General features: G+C 35.0%; 1 protein-coding gene across 2 annotated transcripts in view; it reads right to left on the reverse strand.

Annotated features, from left to right (window-relative positions):
- Positions 1–874: 874 nt before the first annotated feature.
- Positions 875–20,134, reverse strand: part of LOC129265634 (bromodomain adjacent to zinc finger domain protein 1A-like) — a 61,132-nt gene continuing 41,872 nt past the window's right edge. For both annotated transcript variants that reach the window (XM_064101537.1, XM_064101538.1), the window contains exons 16-21: positions 11,217–11,392; positions 9,792–9,952; positions 9,000–9,086; positions 5,214–5,449; positions 3,973–4,262; positions 875–1,121 (exon numbers count right to left, since the gene is read on the reverse strand). In XM_064101537.1, the coding sequence (XP_063957607.1) occupies positions 899–1,121; positions 3,973–4,262; positions 5,214–5,449; positions 9,000–9,086; positions 9,792–9,952; positions 11,217–11,392 (1,173 nt within the window). In that variant the 3' untranslated portion in view covers positions 875–898. The remainder of the gene's footprint in view (positions 1,122–3,972; positions 4,263–5,213; positions 5,450–8,999; positions 9,087–9,791; positions 9,953–11,216; positions 11,393–20,134) is intronic.

The following is a 20,134-nucleotide window of genomic DNA, read 5'->3' on the forward strand; positions in this document are numbered from 1 at the left end:
AACCTTTTACCTTCATGTATTAGATTCATTCCCAAATTTCTAACTTGATCAATCTTGAACCTGGATTTCAGCCACATTGAGCATCTGAATAGCTGTATTTTGGCTTTGATCTTGCCGTCGTTTGAATTCTTAGAGTTCGCTAAATGAACATAGAATGCAGCAAAATGTTCGTCGAGTTTGCATTTGCCGTATGTAACTGCTATCAACTTCAGCCCATATCAAAACAAGTATAGCAGCAAACAGCGGAATGAGACTCTTCAGTATGAGAATTTGAACAATGATTTCAAGATCATAGCCAAAATGAAGCTGTTACTGATGCTTGATATGGTTACAATTCAGATTAAGAATCAATGCTTTAGAAAAAATTTGGAAAAAACTTGAGATGAAATTAGTTTGCTAATATTGTAGGGTGCGAAAGGGCATAAGCATGCACAAGGGTTCTTTCAATTATTATTCATCCCCCTTTTTTACAAGGTTTTCTTCTTCTTTTCTTTTCTTTATTGCGCCATGAGCTTCATTTTATGATTGATACAGGCGCATTACAAATGTTCACATTATTATTATCACTCTCGGCGCTGCTCCATCTGCAGTGTTGTGATGTGGCTCTAAGTTCCAGTACCCAGAAATTAATTTTGCTAAATCTTCTAGTCCAGAATCAAGATGGGTATTCCTTCCAGGCCCCAACGTTACCCTCCCCCCACAAAAAAAAGTTGAATAATTGATACAGGTTTCACAAGACATGATTACATTCCAAATAACACATGTAAAGGGATTAAAAGAGGAGTTGCTCTTTAATTTGAGGAAACAGGATGGATGGATGGGCGGGAAAAGACACATGCCAGGCTTTTAGTTTTGGGATGCACTTGGACAAAAGTTCTGAAAGGACATAAGATGGGATTTACCAATTGGTAGCTCTATCCTGGACACATAGTGGACAGTACCACTGATCTTGGTTAAGTTTTATTAAGGGAGGATCAAGACATTCGCAGTGGTAGACTATGGGGCAGTCATGGCAGAGAATGAGCTGGCCGGCATGTCCGCACGACCTACACAGCTCATTGTGGTCAAGGTTGATACCATGGAGTCGCCTACGGGCCACACGGTTCATGGCCTCCAGTTTCCTTTTACACACAATGAGGAAAAATTACATGGCAAAGCAAGAAAGATTCAGACCACACTACCATCAATATTTCAAATGTAATTTGCTTATTACACCTGAGAAAGAGTTAAATGACTATTCTATTACTAAAAAAATGGAAAGCAACTTTAATTTAAAAAAAAAAAAGAGCTCTGTATATCTATAAGAATTGAAGTAGCTGGCTCCATCTAACCCTAATAGACCCGGGTTATTTTTACCCAAATCCCCCCCCCCCCCCAAGATCTCAGCCGCCGATCACACGAGCACCAAGAAAACTTGTGCAGTGGTAGAGTACAATGTAATCTTCAATGATGTATGGTTAATCTGAAATAAGATTTTTGTATAGCAATCGATCATGCTAATGTAGGCATAAAATAAAGAATTTATTCTATTTAATGAAATACGGCCCTAAAACTGCTAATTTTCTATTCAGACACTTTGCAGGATGCTGATCAAAAGTACTAAATAACAAGTGGAACGCCTCTGGCAGTTTCGCCTGCATTACGCAATTCAATATAGCAGCAGTGCTGACTTTGAAAAACAGCTAATGAATAATTATTCACAGAAGAAAACACTAATATGATAATAAAATATTATGTCCATTGACCCAAACTGACCTTTGACCATGATCGTGTGACCTAAGACATGTGCAAAACGATCATTCATACTTGATTACCCTTATGTTGTTGTTCCTAAGTTATAATGCCAATTCAACACATACTCCCAACACGGCCAGAGTTCATTGACCATTAAATTACCTTTGATCTTGGCCATGTTCCTGAAACACACACAGGGTATTTGGGGATACATTGCTGCTCTTATATCCAAGTTTCATGAACTAAATCCATAGACTTTTAAAGTTATGATGACAATCTCACAAATACCCCTAACATTTCCAAAGTTTGCTGACCCTAAATGACCTTTGACCTTGATCATGTGACCTGAATCTAGCACAGGATGTTCAAGGATACTTGATTGCTCTTATGTCCAAGTTTCATGTACTAGATCCATAAACTTTAAAAGTTATGACAATTCCTCAAATAACCCCAACATGGCCAAAGTTTGTTGAAAATAAAAGACCTTTGACCTTAATCATGTGACGTGAAACTCGCGCATGATATTCAGGAATACACGGTTGTTCTTATGTCCAAGTTTCATGAACTAGATCCATAAACTTTAAAAGTTATGACAATTCCTCAAATAACCCCAACATGGCCAAAGTTTGTTGACCCTAAAAGACCTTTGACCTTAATCATGTGACATGAAACTCAGGCAGGATATTCAGTGATACACTATTATGTCGATGTTTTATGAACTAGGTCCATATACTTTTGAAGTTATGACACCATTTCAAAAACTTAACCTTCGTTAAGATTTCGATATTGATTCCCCCAACATGGTCTAAGTTCATTGACCCTAAATGACCTTTGACCTTGGTCATGTGACCTGAAACTCAGGCAGGATGTTCAGTAATACTTTATTACCCTTAAGTCCAAGTTTCATGAACTAGGTCCACATACTTTCTAGTTATGATGACATTTAAAAAACTTAACCAAGGTTAAGATTTCAATGTTGACGACGCCGCCGTCGCAGTAGGAAAAATGGCGCCTATAGTCTCGCTCTGCTATGCAGGCCAGACAAAAATTTAGTATCGCAATTTTTTAATGAATTTATTGGGGTTTTCTTATTCTTATACATTTCTTTGTTTATCGGCTTTCTGTTTTTTGTTTCTTCAACAAACATTGTCAGAGACACTATTTCCGCCCTAAATGATGTGAAAACAATTTTTAGTCAGTAAAGTCAAAGTAATAATACATTTAAGTAGATTTGGCTACATAGAGACTTTGCATCAGATTTGTACATGAAATCACATTTCTGAAATAAGATGAATTTGGTCTCAAATGTCATGAATTTGGTCTCAAAAGTTGTGTTGAGACGTGAAACGACGTGGCACCAGCTTTTTGCCTTACAGATTTATCACAAAAAATATTGAGGGGGCAGATTCCACCCCCCCAGTCTTTTAGGGTTAGAAGAATAGTAAAAATTATACATGCATAAGCAAAGAAGCAAGATCATCCTTCCCTTAATAACAATGGATAGATTAGCATTCACATTTTTTTTTCTAGAATTGCCTTATGAACCCAGCCAGAAGCAATTAAAACAAAACGTAAAATTAAAGAGATAATTTTTCTTTAATCATGATTCCTCACACACATATAGTCTGTAATAGACAAATAGTCTATTACTGTCTTTTACAGTCTATGAACACCAAAATCATTAAATAGGCAAAATATATTACTTTTGTTCCATGTCCAGCAAGAAAATGAACTATTTTGAGTAACCATATTACTTGTTTCTTTGAAATGTGATAGATCTATATGAAAACTAAAAATGAAATTGAAACTCTCCTGGAGCTTATTATCTTTTACCAAAACAAAATGATGGACAAAATACTTGTACACTGCAATAACTGAGTTGATGAGAGAGAATAGAATTAGAAGTATTATAGGAACATCACACAACTCTCAAAAATCAGTAGATTAACACATACATGTATGATAGGAAAAAAAAACATATACAAGTGTCAAAAAGATAAAAGCAATACTATATATAATGGACTCTTTAAGAACATTTCATGTTTGTGATATATTTGAAATCTTACAAATATAAAATCTTAAAATGCCTTTTTGCCCTTGTTTATGGCATTACAAATTAAATCCTATTTATGCATTCAATTCTTGTGCAGCTTTTAATCTCTTAATGTTTACTCATTCGTCTGCCAGAATATTTTGTGTGAATAATAAGTTGATTAAATAAAGTTTGAGATACGTTACCTGTCATTATCTTCATCATCATCTTCCTCCTCTTCCTCTTCCTCTTCCTCTTCTTCTTCTTCTTCAACATCGACTTCCATTTCTTCATCTTCTTCTTCCTCCTCCTCTTCCTCCTCATCTTCACTTTCCTTTTCTTCCTCTGAGCTTTCTTCACTCTCTTCTTCCTCCTCCTCCTCCTCACTGGATGATTCTTCTACGACTTGTTTCTTCTTTGCTCTCTGTTTGTGAGGGCTTCTCTTGATTTGCTTGGGGGCACAGTCTTTGCAGAACCAATCACCCTGTGGCACTTTCTAAAACAACAAAGAACATTGGCATCTTTAATTATAACACTCAGTTGAGTGAAGTTAATCCACTCAAGTCTGCAGATAGTGATTAACAATGAAAATAAAAGCTTTTATGAAAGTTTACAATGCACTAAACTGCAGTACGTTAGCAACATGGACAAAACCAGACTTGGCAAAAAATAAATTGGGACAGAATTTACTAACAGACAATGGGATGATGTTAAATATTATCAGCATTCCATTGATGAGTGGATACCATGCATGACCATGGAGTTTCGAAAAGCACCTAAACAAGTATTTTCCATGTTCTGAAAATGCACCCCTTAACAAGTATTGGAGTATGAAACCCTACCCTTAACAAGTATTAGAAACAAAATGGTACCATTGATAAGCATTCCGTACCTTTGACCCCCTAAACAAGTATAGTAATAGTTCATAATAGCCCCAGCATTAGTAGCAATCTTTTTTTTTCTAGTATGTGTATGCACATTTGAATTAAAATTACATCAGAGAAGCAAACAAACAAACAATTAATAAGTTTGCAATTAACATTTTATTTGACTTGATTCCATGAAGATGGGATGAAATATCAAGTTAATCACTTCCAGAAATTTCATGATGATCTTTCATGAATACTTGTATGTAAAAAATCAAATACATTCATAATTAACATCACTTCATGATAGTCAGATCAGACATAGATAGTCTGATCAGACATATCTTTTTAAACTTTAAAACAATCTATTCTCCTAGATCTGTGCATGTACAAAAAATTAATGTATAGAAAATAAAGTTATTTATTAGGTTAACTGTTGAGCAGACTTGTACTTGCACATAAGGACTAATGAACCTTGAGATCTAAATGGACGGTCAGTGATTGGTATTATACATCGATGTATGTAGAAAGAATGAGTGAACAAAATTGCTTGAGACAAAGAGCAATTAGCAAGGGCTTACCTTGAGGGGAGGTTTGAGGCAGAACATGTGATGACCTCTATTACAGCTATCACATAGCAACATAGCTTCAGGGTTACCACCACGACGGCACATCCTGCAACGAGCCTTCAGGATTGACTTGTTCCATGTGACTGAACGTTCAAGGGTGGAGAGATGAAGGAAGATCTGAGACAGGCTGGTGCAGGCCATCAAAGATTCTTCCCAACACTCACGGCATGTCTTCTTGGGTTTCTTCTCTATAAGACAGATAGTTGTAAAATAATTATGTAATACTCCCTAGGATATGGATAATGTATACATTGCTTGCAGGCAAGCCAGATTAGGGCAAAAATGCCTGGAAGGCCCCCCCCCCCCCCTTTTGACTGTTCATACAATATGTATGCTATGTGAAAAGCTTTCAAAGCGATGCTTGTGACCTTTTTCATTAGTCTCATGCACCTTTTGAGACCAAAATTTGTGATGCCCAGGTACGCTTGTCTGGAAGATACAAATAATGTTGATGCTTTCCACAACAGAAATACCAATACAGTTAAGTCACAAATTGTTGTTTAAAATGTCTGTTATAAAATTTTGATTTGATATGATTTGACTTGATTTGATTTATATGTAAGTCACTCGTAGCTCATTTCATTCTCAGATGCAGTACTTCAAATAACAGAAGTTTTGTATCTGCATACATTTATATATAAAAAGAACTCTGTAAAACAATGACTTAATTAGCAATTTATATCCGCTGTATCAAAAACATACTACATGTATTTCCCCTCCCCCCTTTTTTTGTAATGCACATAAAGCTTTGCTTCATTTTTTTATCCTTTGAGTGAAAAGCAATCAAACTCGTATTGTTTGTACCTTGTCTTATGTATCAAAAATATTTCTAGAACATGGGAATGAAATAATCTCTTGTTTAATTTTTTTTAAGTCACAATAACTGTACACCCTAAATTATATATGTTATAATATTGCTCTCCAAATAGCAATAGGTCAAAAACATATGTAAAAGTAAAAAATAAAAGATTAAAAGAAATTGAAAAAAAAAAAAAAACTCTGAACTAATATAGGCCTGAATTCACAAGGCTTGTTCAGACTTTCTGTATAACTGTGCCTCATTCAGCCGGTACACTGAGAAAGGTTTGATAATACACGTGTACATGTACATGCCAGCTCTTGGCAAAGGACACTAAATCATACATTTAGTGCCCTTTGCCAAAAGTGAGCCTTTATATTGTACATTTCTCGGTGTATATGTTGAAGTGTCAGTCCTTGGCTTGAAAATCAAAAATGTGTCTCTTTGGAGAATGTGAGTTACTGAGTCATGGTTCCAAGATGGTTCCTAAACTTGGATTGAACCAGTCCGTAGGACCTAAATACCCACTCTACACCAGAGCATGCAGACACAGCAGAAAACAGCTATCTTAACCCTAAAATGGCCGGGGGGGGGTTGAATCAACCCCCCCCTCAACATTTTCTGCGATCATTCCGCCACGCGAAATTTTTTGACCGCGCCACTCGCAGAGTTTATACTTTTAAGTCTCGCGCATCTTTTGAGACCAAATTTACGACGCCCAGGTACGCGGTTCCGAAATTACGCAACATTTTGTAAGTGCATGTCAGACCAAAAATTGCTCCAAAACGTGATTTTGTGTACAAAGTCAATGCAAATTGAGTTTTCTCATCTTATTCATAAAGATATCATTATTTCTACTTTAAACAGCTGAAAGCAATTGATTTTAGCATAATTATGCTTCAAAAAGATTGTGCAATAAATCTGGTGAAAAAAACAACGAAAAAAAAAAGGTTGAAAAACAAAGAAATACATAAGAAATTCATAAAAGAATAAAATACATAAGAAATTGATTTCCAAACCAAAGTTTTTTTCAATTGCCATTGTTAAGAATGCTACAAAGAATATTTTTACCAAAAATTAGCATTCTAGGAGCTTTATTTAGTGAATTAGAGCAAAAAGTATGATTTATGCATAAATTAGCATAATTAATTCATATAAAATAAAATCTCATTATTTTGGAAAATTTTACCATACAGCCTTGTAGATTACATCGCACACTACCAGCGTGCAAATTTTTGCGGCGCTCGCGCGATCGGCGGCCGAGATCTCAGGGGGGGGTTGAATCAACCCCCCCCCCCCCCCCCCCCCCCCCCCCCCCCCCGGCCACAGAACAGCCAAAAAAGCCCGGCCTAGATAGGGTTAAACCTAAAAGAGCCGGATTATTTGGACCCATCTCACAGCTGGGGAGGGGCGGATTCCACCTCGGCCTTTGATCGCGTTATGCCGTGAAAATTTGAACAGTGGAAGTGTGCGATATAATCTACAAGGCTGTACGGTTAATTTTTTTTAAATAAGATTTTTCGTTTAATGAAATAATTATGCTAATTTATTCATGAAATAAAACATTTGCTCTAATCATCTATCATACTGCCTCAAAACTGCTAATTTTTTATTCACTCTATGTAGGATCCTGATCAAATGTACCTCAAAAAAAATTTGGTATCGTAATTTTTTTCTTATGTATTTTATTGTTTTTTTTATTTCTTATGTATTTCTTTGTTTTTTTACTTTTTGTTTATATTGTTTTTTCGATGGAAGTTGTTTCAATCTTAATTCTGATCATAAGACAAAATTAATCAAGTTTAATCAGTAAAAGTAGAAATAATGATACATTTATGAATTTTGGCTAAATACACAATTTGCATTGGATCTGTACATAAATTCACGTTTTTGAGCAGTTTTGGGTATGACATGCACTTACATAATGTTGCATAATTTTGTAACCGTGTACCCGGGCATCGCAATTTGGTCTCAAAAGTTGCGTGAGATTTGAAAGCTATTATAAGTCAGCAAGCGGGGCGGTTGAAAATTTCGCGCAGCGGATTTATTGTGAAAAATGTAGAGGGGGGGCGGATTCCACCCCCCCACACCCCCCCCCCCCCCCGGGCCTTTTAGGGTTAATTAATAATAGTTAATTATATTTTGACTGGATTTAATTATGGAATAAATAGTTAAGAATACTTTTAGAAGTGAAATGTATGATTTTAGAATAGATGACATTTTAAGGGTTATATTTTTAGTGTTTTCACTTTGTTTTTAAGTAACAAAAATGGTTTTAAAAAATAAAAATTAAAAAACTGATATAATTTTTTAATGTGATTTAAATCAAATAAATGAGACTTTGTATTTAAAAAAAAAAAAAAATTGGCAACCCTGTCACGAACAGAAAGAAGTACATATTCTAGACATTCACACCAAACCAATTTGTGAACTACTTGCTAAATTGGATCAATCAATACATTAGAGTTGTGGCTACATGTTTATAATTTGTTGTGGGGTTTATAGTTTAAGTTTTAATAGGAAAAGAAGAGCAGTATCTGTATAAAAGCTGAGGGTACTTGCAAGGACAACAGATGGAACAGAAGCCTTGGGAATCATGAGTCATCAAAGTATGGATTCATCAAAGAGCGATACTCGTCAGTTCATTATCATCAAAAACAATTTATTGGATTTGTAATCCCACTCCATTTTTTAAAGTAGTTGTGAGTCATTATGAAATGGGCCAAAAGGCTGTAGAAGCCATGATTAGAGCCAAAATATTCTTCAGTTTATAAATCATATAGGCCATACTGATTAAAAATCATTCCTTTCCAGTATAGGTTCTACAAACAGCAAGTGAATGCTGGCATTTATAATGGAACCTCATTCAATGTCAGCTTGCCTTTCAGTCCAAAGGCATGCAATTTCCCTGTATAAGAGATTTCAACCTTATATCTAACCTTCTTTATCATCTTCTTCCTCCTTCTCTTTCTCTTCATCTTGCTTTTTCCTTGTTCTTGTCATTGGTTTGTTTTCTTCTGGATTTCCTGGGGGAAAAAAATACATATTATCAAAGTAAGCTATTTTTGTGTTGTGAGGTACCACTGCCACTTAGCCAAACTGTACTAACAAAGCTACATCCCTTTTGGAATAAAATCTTAAGATCCTAGCACATAACACAAAAGTTTATGACTAACTTTAGATAATTTACACCCCTCTGCCAACATTATATCTAAAGAACAAAAGACTTTAACCACACATCGATAAATATAAGTAAAATAGATGCATCATGGATACTTTATTTTTGCCAAGAAGAGTTGGACTCAGACATCAAATGATTACACATACTCCATCTCTTGCATTCATCCTTACAAGAGTTTTCTGTATTAAGGGTAGAAAGGGGAATTACTAATGTATGGACTAGAGTTCAGGAAGTGCTTTATTACAAGATAAATGATCAAAAGATTTTGTTAAAAGGTTTACTTAAATACGGTATATGCTGCTTAGTGTTAAGGAGCATGCTAACGGCCTACATCATGCCGAGAAATCAGGGCATATTCTTCTAAATAATTTTGTTTGATTTACACATCTATGGAGAGCTGGCAGGGAACCATTATTCACCATCAAACAAACTTATGATAAACAAACCAGGGGGCTCTTATTGATTACAAAGGAAAGTGTGCATGTTATTACAACATCATTGGTTTTCCTTCATGATTCAGACCAATTGATTCAGACATATCAATGCTTACCAAGAGGTGCTTTGAGGTATTTATCATCGGCACCTTGAGATACCTGAAGCAGAGCACACGCTAGATCTCTAACTACATTATCGGCAAGATCAGGTGTATTACATCGTGTAGACGCAGGTGAACCTGTAGAACCGCTATCACCTTTCTTCAAAGCAGACAGCCTACAAAGGAGTAAAAAACATAATAATCTGTTCATAAACTTACAACAGCCGAGACTGACATTGGGATTTTCAAGCACCAATCACATGCAAGTTCCAAACAAGGCAGTGATATTGTGTCACACTCACTTGTGAAAATAACTAGAAATTTCACGATCTCCTTTGCTATACAACAGAGTTATATCCAAACCTCATTTCTAAATATCTGGTATAGAATGTAATTAAAAATAAATTTTCAGAAGGGCTATTTCATGAAATGCTACTCCCTTCAAACTTCCCCTGCACCCACTCCACCCCTTTTTTTTTTGTGGGTGCAGTGTAAGCTAAAGGTTTGAGAAGATGTAGTGTCATGAGCTTATTATTTAGAATTAAAAATTAAGAGAACAGTTTAAAAAAAAATGGAAGTGAGTAAAATAGAAAAGGAAAATTCAACATTTTGAAAATGACTACAACATGAATTCAAATGACCTTTGACCATGAGACATGAACTCCAACCGCACCATAACATGCAGGTCCCCTTGGTACATACAACCCAAGTTTAGTTGGAAAGTGAGTGATGGTTGCGAAGTCTTGCAGGTAAACTTTAACGTTTGACCTGAAATGACCTTTGAGTTGACCTTACCATGCGACCCACAAAGGCATCATTACATGAATGTACCCCAACTGCATGTATCACCCAAGATTGGTTGCCATTGAAACAGAGTTATGTGTCATAAGAGAGTCATGCAAGTAAGCTTTGACACATGACCTCAAATGACCTTTGACCTTACCATGTGACCTCAACTGCTCCATAACATACAGCCCCCCTAAGTACATCTACAACCCAAGGTTGGTTGAAAAGTGACTTACATGTTGCAAAGTTAGATCTGTCATAATATTTGTGACGAACAGACGAAAGACGACAGATGAAAGTAGTACACTTGGATCCTATAGTCTCGCCTACAGATTTCATGAATTAATTGCATTTAATTTAGGATATACTTTGAAAAAGGACTGACTATGAATGTGCACTTTTGTTAAAGTGCAAATAATTCATGTTTATAGCACTAAGGTTTGAGACCAAAGCTTATTGAAATTAATTTGAGTAAACTTCAAGGCCATATTTTTAAGTTTGGTGGTCCACAAAAACTATTGCAATTCAATACCTTATGACAATGTATACATTCACTATTCAAACTTTCTTAAAGTATGTGCTAAATTCTACACATGTAATATAGGAAACCTGCATGGTTTCAGAAGCACTTTGATGAATTCAGGTTTAACTCACCTATCCTTTGACTTTGGTTTCTCCTCTGGGAGAGGTAGATCAGACAAAGACATGTTTAGGAAGTCACCATCATCTAACATAGAACGTGCCCAGACAGGTCCCCAAGAAATCTCTTTACACTGACGATCGTACGATCCCTGCTCAATCGCTGCTACCCAAGCTGAACGGTCAGTCACCTTAAAACAACACATCATAAAGAAAAGGAAGGGTTTGGAAGCACCTGGAAACATTTATCATAATGAAAATCTATCCAACTATTCACATTACTGTGCAAAAACATGCTCATAGTATAAAAGTGCCTATAAAAATATCTAATCCACATTTAGGATTATATTCATATCATTGAAGATTATTATTCAAATTTTTCAAAATATAAAAACAAATCTTCAACTTTTCATCAAAACCTTACTAGTACCTCTGACATCACAGAAGACTCAACTACAATGGACATTGAAGTAAAAATTCAATTTTCCTAAATTTTGGAGTCGGGTTGAGATGAAACTTTGAGTTTGAGTGATTCCTTAGCTGAGACTCAGCATTCACAGTAAGCCTACAAGAGTGGGCAATTACAAATATTCCATATTTTGCGTGCTCTGATTTTTCAGTTTACCAGGTTTCTCTCTTCCAGATTATCCCACTGACGTTGTGTGTAAATTCCCCAGTGGGCAATATTCAAAAATCCAGTTGGAACCAGTTTGTGATACAACAAATAATGTGCATCACAGCTCTATGCAGCAAATGATGCATGCATTTTTAGTATATCAAACCGAAGCACAATATCTGTGAGTGTTAAGTGTATGGGCGCACCATACATGATGCAAGCCTGCCCGATAAGTCGGTTACAGTTTATATCAAAATTACTTAGCCAGGATTACTCCATCATGTTCATGAACAACATGAAATCATAAGTAATGGCAAGTAAACAGGCATGTACATGTAAATTGTTCCAAATAATAGCCTCAATTTACACATCATACAGCTGGAGGTAATAACAGTATTGATTGGCTCCTCTTTCATAGTCAAAAACCAAATACATTGTCCTTAAAAACTAGCACATCAATGATGTGGAGCTCATCCGGCATCTCGCAACGAAATTTAACACAATTTAATTTCAGCCCAGTTGACACTGTAGTGAATTACATTGGTGACATTAATTGAGAATATAGAATTGAAATTGATGAAGAAATGACATAGAAGCATTTTTTGTGATCTATGAATAAATTTCATATAAATTAAGCATAAATAATTTTCTAGTCAAAATTTCTAAACTCTGTGTAGAACCTTGGTGAACCTCATTAAGCTCTCAGATGAAACAAAAATAATCAACAAATAAATAAGTATTTTTTGTGAGTTTTGAAAATGGGTCATTCCATCTGGATTCAGCCAGTGGTTGCACCCGACCCTCTCAGTTTTTGTCGTAAATTGGTAAACATAAAATTCCCCATGGCCAAGCACAAAACAAAAAAATTAGTCCAATCGGTCCGTCGGTTCTCGTGCTACGGCCCGCCCTTTTCTCCTTGTTTTGACAAAAATGGGCGTGACCTTCAACTTTCAATGGCCATTGTGTCGTAACGTGTTGACCAATTTTCACGAAACTGGTACCATTCAAAAGGAAATTCAGAGAGAAATCCAAAACATGCATCAAATAATGTATTGGAGCGATTTATAAGGTCCATGACCTTTGGACCTTTGACCTTTACTTTGACCTTGAGTTTGACCCCCGGACAAATAATTGTTTAACTTGATTTTCGTGTATGTTAATTATTAGTATGATATTGACAAAATATGTTTAAACCAATGATGATATTTTATTTCTTCACCTTTTAAAACTCTTCCAAAGATACCAATTATCTGATCTGAAATTTCACTCTAGTCCCACATACTGATATTCATGTTAGTAAAGTGTTTACCAGTCCCATGATATATGATTTCATCAAATCTTAAGTTACAGTATGCAAACAGATGAAAAGAAATTAAGCTTATCAGTTGATAAATGAAACATTAAACATTTATGTTTATGAATACATGTAGGTACCTGTTAAGGCATTTTGATATTGCACATTATATAATAACTCAAAAACTGCTGGGAACTGCATTATCCTGCTTTCTAGTCAGCTGTACTCCCCCAAAGTGAAAACACCCTCGAGATCCTTGAAGCATCAGCATTGGATACATTCTTTATAATGATGATGCTAGAGATGGATGATCAATTGGACAGATAATATTGTATCTGCTTCCCAGCAGGTATCCTTTTAACTGCGTCCCCATTGAAAAAAAGACAGTATCTACATTTTGCACAAGTTGAGATATAAAGCATTTTGTGTTTTTCCAAAGCTGCTAAAAACTATTTTATTTCTTAGTATTCTTTATCATAAAATTGTTGAGTATATGCCTATTTTAGGCTCCCAAAACAAATATATATATATATATATTTTTTTATAGATATTGAAGAAATGTACAGTAGATAGGCCTACTCAGGGAAAGTCAAAGCGAATGCTTGGTTTCTCCTTGGAAAAACGCAGTACGTATCTACAGATGGACCAGAATTCCATTCAGTTTTATTATCACTTGCTTCATTACCATGAAATAATGTGTCATTGTGTATTTTAAGGGGAAAATAATACCTTACATACACAGAGGGAGCCCTGATAAAAATGAGTCAGACACTGCGTTTTTCCATTGGGGTGCAGTGTAAAGATGGATAAATGTACCTGTTGGATAGTTAGAAACAATATTATCTCTCCAATCGATCACCCATCTCTAACATCATCATAATCAAGAATGTATGATGCTTCAAGGATCTGAAGGATGTATTCACTTTGGGGGAGTACAGCTTACTAGAAAGCAGGATATTGCAGTTCCCAGCAGTTTTCTAATGAGATATTATATGTTGCCCAACATCAAAATGCCTTAACAGATACCTATTCATGAGCATAAATGTTTAATATTTCATTTGTTAACTGATAAGCTTAATTTCTTTTCATCTGTTTGCATACTGTAACTTAAGATTGGAAGAAATCATGTATCATGGGACTGGTAAACACTTTACTAACATGAATATCAGTATGTGGGACTAGAGTGAAATTTCAGATCAGATAATTTGTATCTTTGGAAGAGTTTTAAAAGGTGAAGAAATAAAATATCATCATTGGTTTTAACATATTTTGTCAATATCATACTAATAATTAATATACACGAAAATCAAGTCAAAAAATTATTTTTTCGGGGGTCAAACTCAAGGTCCAAAGGTCATGGACCTTATAAATCGCCCCAATACATTATTTGATGCATGTTTTGGATTCCTCTCTGAATTTCCTTTTGAATGGTACCATTTTCGTGAAAATTGGTCAACACATTACAACGCAATGGCCATTGAAAGTTGAAGGTCATGCCCATTTTTGTCAAAACAAGGAGAAAAGGGCGGGCCGTAGCGTGAGAACCGACGGACAGATTGTATTAATTTTTTTGTTTTGTGCTTGGGCCATGGGGAATTTTACATGTACCAAATTACAACGAATTCTGAGAGGGTTGGGTGCAAAATTGAATTGGCATGGAATGACCCAAATATATGAATAAATTAGCATATTTAATGAGTTTCAAAATTCTGTGTTGTAATTTTGTATCTCCACCTCGAGCTATCATATAGAGCAACAAAATTGAAATTGATCAATAAATGAAGAAGAAAAAAAGTTTTTTGTGATTTATGAATAAACTGTGCATAAATTAGCATAAATAATTTTCTAGACAAAATTTCAAAATTTTTTGTACAAGTTTGGTGAACCTCATGCAGCTCTACCAGATGGAAGAAAACAAATAAAGAAGAGGCATTTTCTGTGATTTATTAATAAATTTTGCATAAATTAGCATAAATAATTTTCTACTGAAAATTTCAAGATTCTGTGTAAAAGTTTGTTGAACCTCATGAAGTTCTACCAGATGGAAGAAAAGAAAAACCAAAATCGGTCAACAATTAAAGAAGAAGCATTTTATGTGAATTTTTAAAAAGACGCATAAATTGGCATATTTAATAAGTTTCAAAATTCTGTGTAGAATTTTTGAATCATCCGCCTAATTAGAGTGCACCATCACACAATATGCAGTGCTTGTCCTGCTACTTATATCCATATTTATATTTATTCATGATTATATTTTTTGTACAATCTTATTCATATTTTTTGTTCAAGTGTATCTCGTTATGTTTATTCCAGCCTGCCCTCTTCCCTCTATCTGAGTTTCGACGTCCTTTTTTAGTTACGGAAAAGCAACTCTTAATGCTGCCAATTGCTTACCCTCAAATTACTTTACTTCCCACGCGCCATGATATCTTAGTGATAACATCCCCATCTATTGCGAATGGACTTCCTTTTACTTCAATCCATTTTGTCATGGATATCTTTCAATTTACAACTATTAAATCTGACAAATTTTTCTTAAACATCCATGTGTAGTACCTCAACTAATGTACCGCATACGCATACTAATCAGTCCTTTAGTCAGTCGCTCGACAACAGCTCTCTTAACTTCGAAACACCTGAACTTCTTTTTGATTTTGATGCAGATGACACTCCTTTCGACTCCTTTTCATCAAACCATGTAACAGAGAACAATTTTTTCTCAACTCTGGAATCTGTTTCCGGCAATGATATTCTCCTTTTACATTTTAACATCAGAAGTCTCCACAAAAACTTTGATCGTTTGGATTTTTTCACAAAGCAGCTTAAGTTCAATCGTTCTATCTTGGGAATTAGTGAAACATGGCTAAAAGATGCGCCATCCTCTTATTTTTCTATGAATGGTTTTAACTTTGTTTCTTCTAGTCGCATTGGAAAAAGAGGTGGTGGAGTGGGAATTTATGTCCCGGTTGATTTTAACTTTGAAGTCATCGGAGAGTTGACACAAATATCAGATGTATTAGAAACCATCTTCATCGAAATTAAATTTAAAAATAAGGGTAATATGATAGTCGGTGTAGTATATAGACCTCCACACTCTAATCCTAGAGAATTCATTGAATCTATACACCATATATTATCATCCTGTTCTCTTACTAACAAATCCTGTGCAATTATGGGAGATTTTAATCTAAATCTCCTTCAGTATCATGATAACTCAGACTGTCAAGACTTCCTTGACTTGCTGCTTGCTTATTCATTTGTCCCAACTATTACTAAACCTACTAGAATGACCGAATCCTCAGCCACCCTAATTGATAATATTTTTGTTAATAAAACGAATAATGTAAAATCGGGGATTATAGTCAGTGACATTTCGGACCACTTCCCTGTTTATAATTTAACATCATATCCTATCTCATCCTGTCAGTCTGCATCAACAAATAATATTAAGACTCGCAACTTTTCGGAGGATAACGTTAACAATTTTATTAGGGCACTTGCTGTTGCTGATTGGAACTCTGTATATGCTACAGACAATGCTGATACGTCTTTTGATAATTTTATGGATATCTTCATGCAAAACCTCAATTCTTCTATTCCATTCCGTAGAAGCCGTGTTTCTAACTACAAAAAAACTCCTAAGCTTCCTTGGATTACCAAATCGCTACTTATATCTATAAACAAAAAAAATAACCTCTTTTATAAATACAAAACTACTCCAAACAACACAACCAAATCCAAGTATACTAGATACCGTAATATTCTAACAACTTCATTGCGACTAGCTAAAAAGAACTATTACTCCTCACAATTCGATGCTCACAAAGGCGACTTAAAAAAGACGTGGCAAGTTATAAATGATGTCTTGAAAACAAAAGTAGTCTCAACTCCTATCTCGAGAATTCTAGTCAACGAAAACGAAGTACAGGATTCTCTTGCAATTGCTGAGGAATTCAACAACTACTTCGTCAATATCGGTCCAAATTTGGCGCGAAATGTTTCTGAACCTAATTGTAATTTCAAACAGTTTTTGAAAACGCCAAACCCTCAATCGCTGTTTCTAGATCCAATTTTAGAGCATGAAGTATTAGACATAGTGAACAATCTGACAGTAAACAAAAGTGCTGGGTTTGATAGTATATCCAACTCTTTGCTAAAAAAAACAATTACAGAAATTTTATCCCCCCTAACATTTATTTTTAATTTATCATTATCTAATGGAACTGTGCCGAAAAAAATGAAAACTGCAAAAGTTATACCAATTTTTAAGAAGGGCAGTAAAGAAGATCTCGGTAATTATCGTCCTATATCACTTTTAACAGCACTCTCCAAGATTTTGGAAAAATTGATTTATTCACGCACAGCGAAGTTTCTTGCAAAGTATAAAATCTTATCTGATACCCAATTTGGTTTTCGACAAAAATACTCTACAACTCATGCCCTTCTTCTATTTTTGGATAAAGTTAGCCGTGCAATTGACAAATCATTTCATACCGTTGGAATTTTCCTGGACTTCTCCAAGGCCTTTGATACCATCAACCATGATATATTATTATACAAACTGAGCAATTATGGTATACGAGGAAAGGCCTTGGAGTGGTTCAGGAGTTACCTAACGGACCGCAACCAATTTGTAAGTATTAATGGTCAGGATTCCTACCCCAGACAAATATCCTGTGGCGTTCCACAGGGGTCGCTGCTGGGTCCTTTGCTCTTTATTCTTTATATAAACGACTTCCAATTTAGTTCCGAAATCATGTCATTCATCCTCTTTGCGGATGATTCCAACATATTCTACTCCCATCACAACCCCCAAACTCTCCTCGATACCGTCAATGAAGAGTTAAAAATGGTTCAAAGTTGGATAAATGCCAATAAATTATCTCTAAATGTTAATAAAACTCATTACATGCTCTTCAGCAATTCGCTCTCAACCCTTCCTGGTAACTTATTTATACATGATACTCCTCTAGACCTAGTCGAGTCAACAAAATTCCTTGGCATACATATAGATTCTAATTTATCGTGGAAGACTCATGTGAACTACTTATGTAAATTATTGTCTCGAAACTCAGGAGTTTTAAATAAACTTAAACATGAATTTCCCCACCACATTCTACTATCACTATACTTCACCCTCATATCATCCTACCTCAACTATGGTATTTTAGCCTGGGGCAACGGGGCAAGATTCCTGCTTGATAGGATTTTATTACTCCAGAAACGTGCAATTAGAAATATTAACAATGTTGGTTACCTATCTCATACATATCCATTATTTTTAAAAGATAAACTCCTTCGTATTTTTGATCTTTATACCTATAACTTAGGAATCTTTATGTATCAGTTAAATGCCAATGATATTCCTTCTGTTATTACCTCTCTCTTTTTTAAAAATAGCAGTGTCCATGGATATCCTACTCGACAAAGTAATCTTTTTCATCTTCCTCGTGTAAGAACGTCATTTGCTAAAAGGAATATCACTTTTACAGGTCCAAAATATTGGAATGCCCTCCATAGTGAACTATTACATTCACCCTCAATATATGTCTTCAGACGTAAGCTGAAACACCATCTTCTCAAGGACTACACTTAGTACGAACACAGTTGTGTATCGTTTTATTAGTTATAGCCTCATTCCATTCGCTCTAATGGCTTATATTGAATTATTTTTTTCTTTTCTCTCATTGCTCTTTATTATTGTTGCGCGTGGGTTGTCTTAATCTTTGGAAGCTGTCCCTTCCCTTTCCGCTCATTGCTTCCTGATGCCATAGATTTTTTTTTTTTCCACCCTTAGCAATAATTACTTCCATTCCCCTACAGGCTCCAATTCAATTTGTTGCTTTTTACACTTGTTTCTTCCTACTCATCATTTATGTATTTGTGTATCCCTCGTTTTCGTTTACTTTTTCGTTTTCCCTTTTATTTATTCCTCTATTTTTCTTGTCGTATTGATATTTTCACAGGACTCTCACTGCATATTCTTTGGAGCCTTTAAACAACAAGCTTTGCTTTTACCTTTGGTTCCCCATATCCACACCTCTCATTTTCTTTCTTGTCATTATATTACAACCGTTTACAAGAATACATTATAGTACTTCTTTTCCCTTATATATTAAGTATAATTTCTTATTTAACGATATTTATTTATGCTTACCTATGATAATTTGTATTGTATAATATTGTCTGTATTGTATAATATTGTTTATACTGAGTTGTTGATTTTGTTGAAAATGTGAGATGTTGTTGATATGAAATAAATAAACCTTGAACCCTTGAAACCTTGAACCCTAATGCTATCATGTAAAGCAAACAGAATTGAAATCAGACTTGAAATGACGAAGAAGAAGCATTTTGAAATTCAGTCAACAAATAAAGAGGCATTTTCTGTGATTTATGAATTTTGCATAAATTAGCATAAATAATTTTCTACTCCAAATTTAAAAATTCTGTGTAGAAGTTTGGTGAACCTCATGAAGCTCTATCAGATGGAAGAAAAATATCAAAATCGGTCGACAAATAAAGAAGAAGCATATTATGTGAATTTTTAAAAATATGCATAAATTAATTTTGCATAAATTAGCATAAAGATTGTTCTAGTCAAAATTTCAAAATTCTGTGTAGAAGTTTGGTGAACCTCATAAAGCTATACGAGTAGAAGCAAAAAAGTCAAAATCGGTCAATAAATAAAGAAGAAGTTCAAGCATTTTTTGTGAATTTTGAAAAATGCGCATAAATTAGCATATTTAATTGAGTTTCAAAATTCTGTGTAGAAGTTTTGAATCTCCCACCTAGTGCTATCATATAAAGCAAACAGAATTAAAATCGGACTTGAAATGGCGAAGAATAAGCATTTTGAAATTGTGGACAGACGACAGACGACGGACACCACGCCATGGCATAAGCTCATCTGGCCCTTCGGGCTGGATGAGCTGAAAAACACATTGCCCTTGTCTAAACACTCTGGCCAGTATGAATCTGCTGTGGGTAATATATTTGCTGTACAATGAGATGAAACCTTTA

The sequence above is a fragment of the Lytechinus pictus genome, chromosome 7 (assembly GCF_037042905.1).
Source record: "Lytechinus pictus isolate F3 Inbred chromosome 7, Lp3.0, whole genome shotgun sequence".
NCBI lineage: Eukaryota > Metazoa > Echinodermata > Echinoidea > Temnopleuroida > Toxopneustidae > Lytechinus > Lytechinus pictus.